Source organism: Macrobrachium nipponense, chromosome 26 (assembly GCF_015104395.2).
Source record: "Macrobrachium nipponense isolate FS-2020 chromosome 26, ASM1510439v2, whole genome shotgun sequence".
NCBI classification, from domain to species: domain Eukaryota; kingdom Metazoa; phylum Arthropoda; class Malacostraca; order Decapoda; family Palaemonidae; genus Macrobrachium; species Macrobrachium nipponense.
Window position 1 is genome coordinate 32299797 of NC_087215.1, and position 14216 is coordinate 32314012.

The 14216-nt window shown below is 41.4% G+C and overlaps 1 protein-coding gene across 5 annotated transcripts in view; it reads right to left on the reverse strand.

Moving 5' to 3' along the window:
* Positions 1 to 14216, reverse strand: part of LOC135200158 (palmitoyltransferase ZDHHC18-like) — a 98491-nt gene that overhangs the window by 74926 nt on the left and 9349 nt on the right. For all 5 annotated transcript variants that reach the window (XR_010311219.1, XM_064228513.1, XM_064228511.1 and 2 more), the window contains exon 2: positions 2411 to 2565. Coding sequence is in view for 4 of the 5 variants with exons in the window: in XM_064228511.1 (XP_064084581.1) it covers positions 2411 to 2565 (155 nt within the window). In the remaining variant the exon portion in view is untranslated. The remainder of the gene's footprint in view (positions 1 to 2410; positions 2566 to 14216) is intronic.

The following is a 14216-nucleotide window of genomic DNA, read 5'->3' on the forward strand; positions in this document are numbered from 1 at the left end:
GCTTCTCAAAAGTCAATTTCTTACCACAAATTACACACAAATCTATTAGTCACTGGCATTTAAAACCATATCATTTAAATGTAAATTGGGATGCAAGGGCAAAAGTATTCTGGACTGATTCATCCCTTGAGGTTTAGAAGGTTAAGCTTCGTGCCCCAAAGCCTACTACACTCATGAATACATGCAAAATTTATGTACAAGGATTCTGCAACCACAGACCTAAGGTGTGGACAGGGAACAACAGCTAGAATAGTAGTATCATCACCTATACAATAAGACTTCTTCAGACCTTGCCACATGACACTAGAACATATAATAAACAGCCAATGGCCATGAACACTACCATGAGGAACACCTGGGCTGAACTAAAATCTAGACCAATCATGCATGCCTCTGTACCCTCATCAAGAGTACTCTGTAAGATGGTGGCTACTAACAAAAGTGCATCCCAAACACCAAGGTCTCTACAAAAACCAAACTGAAATGCTAGTAGCAGTTATGTATTATCTTAAACAAACCTACCAAGAAACTCAGAGAGCAGCTTCTCACAAACCTTAGATAAGCATGAGTCAAGGTAGTCCCCGGGTATTGGCAGGTGTTGCATTCCGATGACCATAAAACCAGATCGCTCATAAACAGGGACTGCCTTTAATTGAAATAGGCCTATATTCAGCATAGCATAAGGACAAACTTAGTCCCTTAGGTAATACAGCAATGTTTCCCTTCATCCAAACAGAAGGATAATTTGCAAGTCTAACTAATCTTCTAAAACTAGTACTAATCTTAGGAGCAGTGAAATCAACGTCTTTTTAAAAAGACGGGAATGATCCCATTAGAGTCTATGCTGCTATAACTGTGAAGCTCTAGAAGCACTATTGACTTCCCCAGACCTGGAGGCCATTGAACACTAATTAGGTTCTGGAAAGCAAGACTGAGGAAACACTTTGGATTCACCATACTGTTTGTTCAAAAACACTTGAGTCTGCCTTCTGTTTAGGGCAATATACAGCAGTTAAAACAGCTCCTACATGGTAAAAAGTGTTTGCACCAATTCCATTGAGCGATGACTTTAGGGAAGACCACCTCTTATGGTCATCACCACTGGTGAGCCAAGACCTTTTCCACACCCTCATTTTAATCTCTCTTAGCTCTCACAGACAACCTGAACTTGACTTCTAAACTCCTACACAGAGAAAAGTCCAGGGTTGAGGAGGAAGAATAAGTGTCCAACAACAATAAAGAGAAAAAAAAGAGTCCAACAAAGACAAAGAGAAAGAAGCTAAGGAGGGAGAGTACAACCAGCACTACTCAATTCCCTTTCCCCAAGCTGATTGCACGGGACTGGTCGAGGCAGGAACTGTAACTTAAGTTTTATCCATTGGAGGATCAGGTGATCACTGAAAACAACAAAAAGCTGTAGGCCTCATTTTATACCTCTGCAGAGGCATCAGGTATTAAGGTCCTCTTTTCCTCTCCTAGCTTATCAGGGCAAAGTTGCCAAAGGTGGACTACCCAGAATAGTATAAAAAAAGGTAGGCTGTATCTTCTGCAAAGATGTCTTCCTATGGACACCTGGAACTTCAGAATCATGATCACAGTCCTCAGAGGCACAGGCAACATAGCTGCTGGATGAGTATCTCATTCAGAAACTGCTACACCCTCAGTTGAAAGGTCATGGTCAGATTTTTTAGGCCAAGTGCTACTCCTCCTGGAAGGAACAGCACTTATAGTGGGAAGAGGAATGGAAGATGGGGTAGGAAGAAATTAGGTTTCAGAAGCATTTCTAGAGGAGTGTCCGCCCGCCCCCACACACCCCTGAAAAGCAGCAGGCACCTCTCATCCTTCTTCAAATGTTATCCACTGCAGCAAATCCAAACCTATACATTCCTTGCAAGAAATAGCCTAGAACAGGGTAGCCTCAGCCCTAACGACGACATCCTTGTTTTTTATTCATAATGGCAAAAAAAGAAATGGCAATGAGTAAAATACTTATCCACACTCCAAGCTTTCAACTTGCAGTGAGGACAGAAAAGTGCACCACATCTGTACACCATGCAGCTGAAAGTGAGCAAGAGGGTCAGTGAGTGGGGGATACTCCCCAACTTGGGCCCCCTCTCCACCTGATATCCACTTGGTTAACTACATTGTTTCTCAAGTTTTCAACCGGTTTCCAGCTCATGATGACAGATTGTATTTCAATAGGAACAAAAACCTATTCATATCTTATCTATTTTAATCATATAAAAATTACTTGGTAAGTTACTTATATAAAACTGGTCGTTTTCTACCGACTGAAATTTCAACATTCACTAAAACATGCATTACTGTAAAGTAGATCGTAAAATACTACGATGTGTTTTGGTAAGGGCACAGCAATAAATAAATGCACATGGAAAAATCTAATACTCACTCAAAGACAAAAAAAAGAACATTGGTAACAACAATGAGACCGACAGTGAGGTAGAAGATGCCGGTCTGTTGGGCCATCATGATGCGTCCATCACAGTAAAATTTATTGCGGCCCGGAAATATCTGCCATTTCCTCTTGACACTCGCCATTTTCACCTGAAAGGAGTAAATTAAGTTACCAATGTTTAAGTGCAGTAAGAAAACAAAAGAGAAAATATACAACAGAGTTGAACAACAAAGGAAGTGACAAACCACCTTCTTAAAAGTTGGCTACTTGTATGATCCTGGAAAAACAAATGGAGAAAAAGAATTCCAGGAATAGAGTACTGTACCATATAATTGTGCCTAAAGTATAAACAGTTGCCCAGTTTACAACTGGATCCTGTTTCTGAAGACTATATTCAAACTAGAATGAAATGAGCTCTCCAGTGTGGCTGTTTGGGTCCTCTCGACTTGTGTTTAATCTCTGCACATCTGCCAAATCTATAACAACAACAGAGAGATAAAACCATTTCTCCCACTACAGAAGATATCAAATATCTTTTTTGTTATGCAGAATTCTGAGTCAATTACATAGGTTCACGATTGATACAGTTTTTTTACACAATAGCAAAAAACTGAATCAGATTTTCTATCATGGCATCTCATTTTGGTGCTGTTGCCAATATTACAAACAGCTCCATGTGCATTTCAATCCATGGATAACCAGCTTGAGAATGTCTCCAAGGAGCCCTTTCACTGGTCACAGTATGTTGGGAGACATTTCCCCTTTCTGCAAATACCTTGATTTCTTAATTTCATAGGTATAGAATAAATTGGTAAGCAAGGAAATATGAAATAAAGCATAACATAGAGTATAAATAATCTATTTTGTAATAATAACAAATGTATATATGTAAACCAGTACTACCGACAAAATAGTTAAGATGGACATATGTTAAAGAGTGAAAAAGCTGTAAGATTTAGAAGAGAGTGAGAGGGGGAGGCAAGCAGAATAGGAAGGAGATTAGAATACCTGTAAATGAAAAACAACCCCTAAAATCTTATCATTATAATTTCAGGAGTTGTCTCAGACATTCAAAGGTCTGTCACACATATATAAAGTTTTGTAAAATTGGCAACAGGGTAGATCTTTAAACGCCACGCCAGAGATGTCTCTTCGTGGTGGTGACACTAGTCAAAATATGACCAACTAGTACTTACACAGTCTTGTACAGATGCACACATACTTGTACTGCATATATGATGCATTGGGTCACCATATAATTCATGTTTTTAGTGTTTAGCATAAAAAAAACCTGTAGATAATGAACTCCATGCTCAGCCTACCCACTGTCTATCCTGGGGTGTAGCCTTTCCACCAGGGCCCCTATAAAGCTAAGTAGTTTGTGGAATGAAGATACCTTGGTCTCAGCTTTAGGATGGTACTTAACATCTCTAACACTGGGATCTATTAGTCAACTCTTACACTGCCATCTTGATCATTTATAATAATGTAATTTTTAGCAACATGAGTACACGTAGTATTTAAGATAAAAATACCATAATAATAATAAAAAAAAAGTAAATGATAACACAGCTTCCTGGGTATCCTTCTGTACCAGTCATTTCCATTTCCAGTGCCAGACAGATTATGTAGAGTTACAGATATAAATTTTTTTTAGTACTGTAATTTGTATTTATCATGGGCATACAAACCAAAGCATTTTGTGTAGGAGTATTCCTTAGCATTAGCTGGAATTGCTCATTGAAACTAGGTAAGATAAGTTACTAGCGGGTAAGAAGGGTGAGTGGAGGAATACCCCTCACTCACCAACTTTCCCCAAACATTTTTTTCTTTGACATTAGAGACTAAGTAGGGTAATTGCAGTGGGTAACATGATAAAAGGTTCTCTGGGAGCCTGCAAAGTGCCAACAGAAAGGGAAACCACTCCACAGGATCAATGAAGAGTTACTTGGGTATATGAGCTCTGTAGTGGTAAACACAGTTGATCACTCAGTGGGACAGAATGAGTGGCAGAATGGCATGGGCATCCAGAAAGTCCCAGGGTGCTGGGAGGCATACTCCAGAACAGCGAGGATTCGGCACCAGAAAACAGAACACTGGAAATTCACTGTCAACGTGTGTGGCAAGTGTGTCAATCACTGGTGATTCTGAGTACTTAATAGTCTTCTCCCCATGAAGTAATGACTACTTGTCCATACTACTTGCCCAAGAAGCTAAGCTGGTCTGCTAAAACATTCCTCATTCACAGAATGTACCTAGTTGAGAGGTGAATGGTGTGGCAAACCATCCAGTTTTTCTCTACTTAGCCAACTGTCAAAGGTGGCAGGAAACTGGTTGCCCTCCACCTTTTGTTGATGTTAGTTCAAAACTATGGAGTGACCTAGCACAATCATGAAATACAGGCAGTCCTCGGTTATCGGCAATCCGGTTTTATGGGGCTTGTCTATCGCCATAAAATTGGCGATTTATGGCGCCGTAACAGGCCGAGTTCCGCTTATCAGTGTCATAAGGCAACAATAATAGAGTTATGGCGCCATAAGGTGCTTATGGCGGCGATAACCGGTTATTGGCGCCATAAATCGCCCAGTTTCAGTTATCGGCATACCCCTGGGAAAGGAACCCCCGCCGATAACCGGGGACTGCCTGTACTTTCTGGGCTACTGGAGTCACTTGCCTTACAAAATGCTGGTGTGCAGATTAGGCTTATTCTCTCCATATTTCAGGGGGAGGGAGTTGCATGGAAAGTGGAACTCCTGTTGTCCAGCAAACACGCAAGTTCCTCTCTGATCTCCTAGCTCATGGTGCAAGGCTGGGAGGATGATATATTGGAGATGGTCATTGCTGCTTCAGTTGTTACTGAAGACAGTCCATGGGAAGACGACCATCAAAATTACAGTAACCCATCAAACAATCCTGGAATACTTTCAGACACTAGGTGACATACTGTGGGCCAAAAATTCCAAGCCATGTTTCATGGAAACCTAACTAAAACAGGTCACAGAGAAGGCTGGCTGGGAAGGACTGTGAATGCAGTGAGCAAGAAGGTAGCACTGGTGCAAACTGCAAGGGTCAGCATGGGTTACTGAGCATGCTCAGCGAGACCCATGTCAGCCATATCTATGGTGGACAGAACACCCGAAGGTATCTGAATGATGCTGCCTCCCAGAGCCTGGGATGAGCACTCGTACAAAGTCCTAAGGGATTCCTCTGAAGGTCCTCCTGGACTTCTTCCTACAGGAGGAAAATGAACCAGAACACCAGGACGAGCTCAACAACAAGGAGGAGAAGCCAGGAACATATTATCTGCAAACTCTTCCCTGCTTCTGACTCGAGTCTTGTTTTCTCTAAGGAGCAGGTCAGAAGGGAAAGTTTCTTGCTAGAATGCCAGTAAGCAGAACAGACTCTTTACCTGATCAACAGCACAACAAGCAAGAAACCACCCCACCAATAACAACAACTACTTCACCTCCTGAGTAAACCTTAACCACCCCACCAATCACAAACTACTTCACCTCCTGAGTGAAACTTAACAGAAATTCACAGTAATAAAAAGGGTTCAGCAAAGGGGCAGAGGTTAGTACCTCCTCTCGTCTTATTATAGGAGGTAGATGATGGAGATGATGCCAATAAAGAGCTCAAAAATGAGAAGGAAGAATAAGAAAAGAACATGAGATTCATCTCCCCCTATCACAGGAACAATACCTGCAGTCAATGCCACTGGAGCATCTATCTCCCCCCATCACAGGAACAATACCTGCAGTCAATATCACTGGAGCACCTCCCAAGGAAAGGACAACTGCTACTGGGAGTTCAATATTGATGAGCGCCTTGCAGATGCAGCCGCAGATAGTAGCAGATGACATGGTAAAGGTAAGTAATATATCAATCACCTTCCCATACTAGCACCTCTCAGCAGAAGAAAGGAAGAGAGACTGAGGGTGGGAAGACAGAGTATTAAGACTATGTTACTCGTCTTCCTACTTTACCAACTGCAAATCCTACTGCTACAAAAATGGTGGGGATCCAGCTAAATGGAAGGCATAAAGAACCATAAACACAAGGTCATGCTCAAGAGAAAAAGTACTATATGTTTGAAAATTACCAGTAACTTTCCAGTGATTTAATATTTGTGATTGTGTTTCCCTGAACTGATAAGTGCCACATTTGTGATTGCCATTCCATGAACTGATAAGTGCCACAGCATGTTGCACTGGACAATTGTAAAGCAACTGTAGGAAGTTTAGCCAGGAGAGAAATAAAGTGTTGCAAATAGCTATTGTATTTCAATAGTACGTTTTTTATTAGGATTATTGGAACGAGTGTAAGAAGGGTTGAATACAACCAATGAATGAGTGTGAGAATAATTTATAGTACTGTAAACAATGTCACAAATATGTTTAAATTCTTATTTGATGATGACTAATCACATTGAAAAATTGTTGGGTTCATCATGACCATTTCCAAAGTCCATCCACATATACATAGTACTCTTAGATTTACTTGCACCAGAAACCAGAGCTTCTAAACTGGTTCCTGACCAAAATCTGCTGAGGGAGACAAATTGTTCCATCGATGATAAAGAACCCAGAAGACTGAAGTCTCAGCCAACTCGTCAAGAAAATCTCGTGCTTTTTTCAGACACAACTCTATCCTTTTCCGGGCAGGATAAACCCAAAAATACTGAGAGGCTATTATCAATCCTAAATACAGAATCTTCTGACAGGGAATCTACAGTGATTTCTGTGCACTGATAAGCATTCCTAATTTTTCCGTACAAAGAAGTCTTCCTGAGGTCCTCAGTACACTGACTCTCTGACTGAGCCCTCAGAAGCCAGTCATCTAGATATAAGGAAATACTTATTCCCCTCAAATGAAACCACTTTGAAGAGGGAGCTATTACTCTGGTGAAAACTTGAGGAGTCATTGTAAGGCTGAAGCAAAGGGAACAAAACTGAAAGACCCTTCAAATACAAACCTGAGGTACTTTCTTGACTTTGGGGGGGATAGGGACATGAAATAAGTGTTCTGTAGATCTATGGATGTCCTCCAATCTCCTGGACGAATGGATGACAGGACTGTTTGGTTGGTCTCCATCTTAAATTTTGTCTTCACAAAGTAATTGAGGGGGCTGACATCCAAAACAGGCCTCCAGCCCCCACTGACTTGGGGACAACGAACAAAAATTGTAGAAGCCTGGAGAATAAATGTCCTTCATTTCCTCTAAGGCCTCTTCTCCTTTCTCCTTCCAAATCTCCCAAAACAGCTGGAGCCTAGCTCCGACTTGTAAACGGAGAACATTCTCCACAATTGCGAGAGGAGGATTTTGACTGCGACTTCTTAATGGATCGGGAAGAGAAACGTATTTCCTCTGGAATGTGTGAAAGGCCTCTCTTTGCCCCAAAAGAGCTGTGACTGCATCAGATCCTGAGTACAGTGGATCCCCTTAATCCCACTCTCAAGATTTGCGTATTTCTCAATGGACTATATCTACCCATTATTCATGGGAAATTTGTGTATTCACAGTATTTTTCTATGAGAAATATCCACAAATTACTGTATTTTCATACCAATTTCATGATTAAATGCACTTTTTGTTGATAAAACGATTAAAAATCCAGGTATAAGAATTTTTAGTGGGGTTTCTTGAGTTTTAACTAACAAAATAGGCAGTTCTTAGCATTTTGATAGGGGGTTCTAAGTATTCATGGATTTTTCCTATTTGCGGAGGGATATGGAGCTCATCCCCCACAAACACAGGGGGTCCACTGTACTCTTCTTTAGCATTCTAATGCAATACTCAGAATTGTCATCTGTGGATAAAGATGCTTCTTATCTAAAGGAGAAAACAGAAGCACCGATCTCTGCAACATAGTTACTCCCTTGGATGTATATGAGCCCCAGAGTTCCCTCTTCTTCAGAGTTCTCAGTGCGTAAAGAGGCCAACTCCTGGGAACCATCCCTAATACCTATGTCAATGCAAGAGAGAACTCCTGGTCAGTCCAAGGAGAAGCTCTCAGGTAATAATCTTCCGAGCCAAGGCGCCAACAGCCATGTCCTTGAAAACTTCAAAGATATTCTTCAAGTTCTGAAGCCGAAAACAAGACTTTTGTGTACGAAACAGCTGAACGTCTAGCTGAAACCACTTACCTAGAAAAGTTGGCCTGGGAGGAGGCACAAAATCCCAGGGAAGGGGCTTCTCCAGTTGCGTGGGACAAGTATCTCATCCTCGACAATCTATAAGGAGGAAAACTAAAGGAGGTCCTGCCTTGTTCTTTATTGTACGTAAGCCATGCTTCCACTTGTTGAGTGCCTTCTTAGCCGACGACGAAAGGATCAATTTTGGCAGGTTAGAGGATTCTGCCTTAGACACTGCCTATCTTTTTCTCTCTCTAGCTAGCATTTTTAAATGAATTCTAATGTTTTCCACGTCCTTTCATCCCAGTCAATGCATTCAGAACATTTCAAGTCTAAAGAACATAATTGTCTACAGCAATCCGTGCACAACGTGTGAGAATCATACAATTCCTTGGTCAAAAGTCTATTGCATTCTTTAGCACAAAATCTAAAGTTAGATGAACTCGACGTGGACCTTGTCAAAAGTTGGTCAAAATTGGTAACATAGTCAAAATCTATTATGTTCTCTAAAAACAACTTAACACTATTTGAACAATGCCGAATCAGCCAACAAATGAAAATACTACACAAACTGTGATAAACCTACCACCAGAAAAGTCAAGAATTTCAAAATTAACTACAGGTGACAACCGGTGTGTAGCCATCATCGGGCAGAACCAAACTGATCTCTTTGCCAAGTTGTTTCTCTCATTTCCCAAAAGTGGGTGGGACATTGTTACCTACCCAAAACAAAACAGAAAAATTAGTGTGAACCTGTGAATTTCGGAATTTTGACTGCCAGTTGAGTAAAACTCAGCTATGTATGGTTACCCAGTAAGCTACTTAAATCAAAACAGGTGTTTCCTGAAGCACTGATGGACAGTACACAGGCACCCTTCAGATCCACGAAAAGCAATGTCACCTTGCTATAGGAATTCAACATGGAATGAGTACCAGAGTTTCCATCTAAATCAAATCTGTAGCACATAACCCTTTTAGCAGTCTTAACTGATTATTCATCAAGGACAAGTTGTCTGTTACCTCAAGCACATTCTTTTCCAGCACTGCTGTTGCCTCTGCTATGAGGGACAGAGCTTAATAAGGGATCCTGAAGAGTTGAGCTGAATACAGAATCAAGTGTCTGAGAAAGGGTAGATAAGTAATCATTGAAAAGTAGTTTGGAAGCATCCATAAGCACACAAACTATCACTAATTATAGGAGCAAGTGAAGAGAATAATCTATCTTAGCATTCCCCTCACCTCTTCTTTCCCTTGCCTTCCCTGACTCTTTCATGAGGAAGAGGAAACCTGACCTCCTTGTCACAGTTTTAAAAAGGTCTGAGCCCTTCCAGTACCAGACAAAGAAATGGTGGCTACCCCTAAAAACTTGGCTAGAGTACCCTTGATGACCTGAGTTTTACATGATCACATTCATACAGACCACCAAATCACTCAGAAGTATCACTCTGTTTGAATATGCATGATCACACGTATACTGATCAACGCACACAAAACTCAACAATCATACAGCAGCCAAATGCAGTATATGAACCATCTGTCTGCACATGCATGATTCCCTGAAAGAGAGTAAAGCCAACGCTTTTCTGCATACCTCAGCTGATATGTGCAAAGGGAACAGTTGGGGCAGTCCTAGTCTTGCAAAGAAATACTACAGTTTTACCCCCGCATTCACAGGGGATGGGTACCAGATGCCTGTGAATAGCTGGAATCCACAAACAGTTGAAACCCATGAAAAATGCTTAAAACTGCCTATTTTGTTAGTTTAAACTAAAATATATATATATATATATATATATATATATATCTATATATATATATATATATATATATATACTATTATATATATATATATATATATATATATATATATATATACACATACACACATATATATATATACACACACACATATATAGATATATATATATATATCGATATATATATATATATATATATATATATATATATTATATATATATAGATAGTTATATATATATCTATATATATATATATATATATATATATATATATAGTATATATATATATATATATATATATATTATATATAATATATATATATATATATATATATATATATAATATATATATATAATATATATATATATATATTGCCTGGTCCTGGTTTTTAAAGTGTTATCACAAAAAGTGCATTTTATATGAAATTGATTTAAAAAAAAAAAAAAAAAAAAAAAAAACAGAACTTTGTGGATACTTTCTACAGAAAAATACCAAATTTGTAACTAATTTGTATTTTTCATAACTAACAAAACCTTCGTCTTAACATTAGGATTTACTAGCGCCAAGCTGGAAACCGGTAGAATTAAAATTACACTTGTGAGATCCAGGGACTAATGGCATCTATACCAGGTCACGGGGCATGTATACCCAGAATGCCCACGGCTACCTGTGACCCATCAGTTTATTTTCCTACTGCCTTTAAGATAAGACTGTTACTGTCTATCTCATTTAAAGCCGGTTTTTCAGTTTGCCCGTTCTTTATCCATTTCATTTTTTATTTTCATTCCTTTTCTTCTCCAAGTGTGATCAGTGTGTGGTAAGAGTGTATACGTGGTATGATGGAGAATTTGCCTCAACATCGGGATCGTCTACCGCTTCGAAGAGGAGACAAAGGAAATGCCCAGGAGTCAGTGGCTTCCCTTGTTCTAGGTTCCTAACCTCGGTGCGACGGATCCTCATCCAACGTGTAGTAGGTGCAGGGAAAAACTGATATTGTTAGTATACAATAAAGTTTTGTACATACTTACCTGGCAGATATATACTTAGCTTAGGTCTCTGACGTCACGACAGAAAATTCAAAACTCGCACACGCTACAGGTAGGTCAGGTGATCTACCTTGTACCCTTCCCGCCGCTGGGAGGCGGGTGTAAGAACCAGTCCCCCCTTTCCTGTCAGGTTATTTTCTTCCACCTGTCTCCTGAGGGGAGGCTGGGCGGGCCATCAATCGTATATATCTGCCAGGTAAGTATGTACAAAACTTTTATGTATACTAACAATATCATTTTTGTACATGAACTTCCCTGCCAGATATATACTTAGCTGATTGACACCCTTGGTGGAGGGAAAGAGAACACATACTTACTTAGAAAGTGGGGACAACACATGTTAAAGGAATACATAATATAAACCTCTGGTTCTTACCTGATTTAGGCAGAAGACTTGATAGTTACTGTCTATTAGTCTGCGTTGCCTAAAGAGTCTCAGCGAGGGCGTGACCTATGGCTGAAGAACTCTTTGGGTCTACCAATGGGAACTGAGTCCACTTACTTGGCAGAATCCAAGCAGGATCTGGTCAATGGGGATCAACCCGCTTACATGCCAGAGCCTATCACTACCAATTGCAAAGGAGCCTTAAGCACAACCGATCACCTAACCAATTACTAACATTAGTATACGAAAGAAGGAGCTGCCTCCTGCAACTTCCTTCGTTACAACCAAAAACTCAAACTTAAAACTAACAGGGAAAAAGGATTTAAAAAGGATGTGTTTTTCAGCTCCCTGCCCCAGCACTGAATCCGCCGATACGTAACGGGCCATAGCCCAAAACATTCTTATCATACGTAATCGATACGTCCCTTAGGTAGTGATTAGAGAAGACTGATTCACACCTCCAAAAAGTGGCCTTCATAAGGTTTTGTAATGACAAATTCTTCTGAAAGCCAAAGACGTAGCGATGGCCCGTACTTCGTGCGCCTTGACTTTCAGAAGGTTAAACTGTTGCTGATTGAAGAAGAGTGTGCTTCTCTAATAATATTCCTGATAAAGAATGAGAGTGCATTTTTAGATAAGGGCCTACTGGGGGGGTCCCTTACAGAGCACCAGAGATTGCTCTCATTAGCTGGCAAGTCTTTCTTCTCTGAAGATAATATTTCAGGCTTCTCACCGGGCAAAGAGATCTCTCCTCTTCTGTCCCGACTAAGGAGGATAATTTTGCTTTTGATTTCGAAGCTCCTGGGCCCACGGCGAAGAAGGGTTTTCATTCTTGGCTAGGAAAGCCGGAAGAAAAGAGAGAGCAAACCGCGGAGCCTCCTTGGAAACCTACCTCACCTTCTAGAGCCTGCAGCTCGCTGAACTCTTTTGCTTGCGGACGCTAACGCACAGAGGAAAAGAGTCTTCATCGAAAGGTCTCTGAACGAAGCAGCATGGGGAGGTTCGAACCTTGAGGACCTCAGGAAGAGCAGCACGACATCAAGATTCCAGCTGGGCACTAAGGAGGAGGTTCTTTTAACCGTTTCAAAACGATCTGATAAACTCATGGAGGGTCCTTGTCCTCAGATATGTTTAATCCTCTATGACGAAAAACTGAGGAAAGCATGCTCCTGTACCCCTTGATGGTGGAGACAACCAACCCGCATTTTTCCCTCAGGAAAGATAAGGAAATCTGCAATCTGCGTCACAGAGGTACTGGAGGAGGAAACTTTGAGATGAGTCCTGCACCAGCGTCGAAAAACATCCCACTTCGACTGGTAGACTCTAGATGTGGAAGGTCTACGTGCATTGGCAATAGCCCTTGCAGACTTTGCCGAAAAGCCCTTAGCTCTGACGAGACTCTTGATAGTCTGAATCCAGTCAGACTGAGAGCGGGGAGGTTTTTGTGAAACCTGTCGAAGAGTGGGGCTGGTTTGAGCAGATCGACTCTTAGAGGGTAGGGATCCGTTGGGACATCCACCAGCCATTCCAGTACCCTCTGGTGAACCAGTCGTGGGCGGGTCCAGAACGGAGCTATCAACGTCATCCTTGTTCCCTCTGACGCTGCGAATTTCCTTAACGTTTCCCAACTATAATCTTGAAAGGCGGGAAACGCGTACAGATCCAGATTCCTCCAATCCATGAGGAATGCATCTATTGCCCACTGCTCTTGGGTCTGCAATAGGGGAGCAGTATAGATCTATCCGCGCATTCCTGGAGGTCGCAAATAGATCCAGATGGGGCCTGCCCCACGTCCTCCACAGCTCCTGGCATACGTCCGCGTGCAGATGTCCACTCTGAGGGTGAAGGACTTGATTCCTTCTGCTTAGCAGATCCGCTCTGACATTTCTTTGCTCCTGTACGAACCTGGTGAGAAGCCTTATGTTCCTTTCCTCTGACCACAAGAGGAGCGATCTCGCTGTCTCGTACAGGGAGAAAGAGTGAGTCCCCCCCTGTTTTCGAATGTAAGCCAGGGCTGTAGTGTTGTCGGAGTTGATCTGAACATATTTCCCTTTTACGAGGGGTTCGAAGGTCTTGAGAGCTAACCAAATCGCTGTTAGCTCCTTCTTGTTGATGTGCCAGGACACCTGATCTCCCCTCCAGGTGCCTGACACTTCTCTCGACCCGAGAGTAGCTCCCCAACCTTTGTCCGAAGCGTCTGCATACAATACTAGGTTGGGGTTCCGGACTTGCAAGGAAAGGCCTTCCTTGAACAATAGAGGGTCTAGCCACCAACGTAGATCCTCCTTTATCTCTTGCGAAATCTTGAACGCAAAGTCCAGACCTTGATATTTCCGATCCCAGTTCCTCGTCAGGAAGAACTGTAGGGGTCTGAGGTGCAACCTTCCTAGAGAAACGAATTGCTCCAGAGAGGAGAGTGTCCCCAACAGACTCATCCACTCCCTCGCTGTGCATACATCTTTCTCAGAAAGATTGC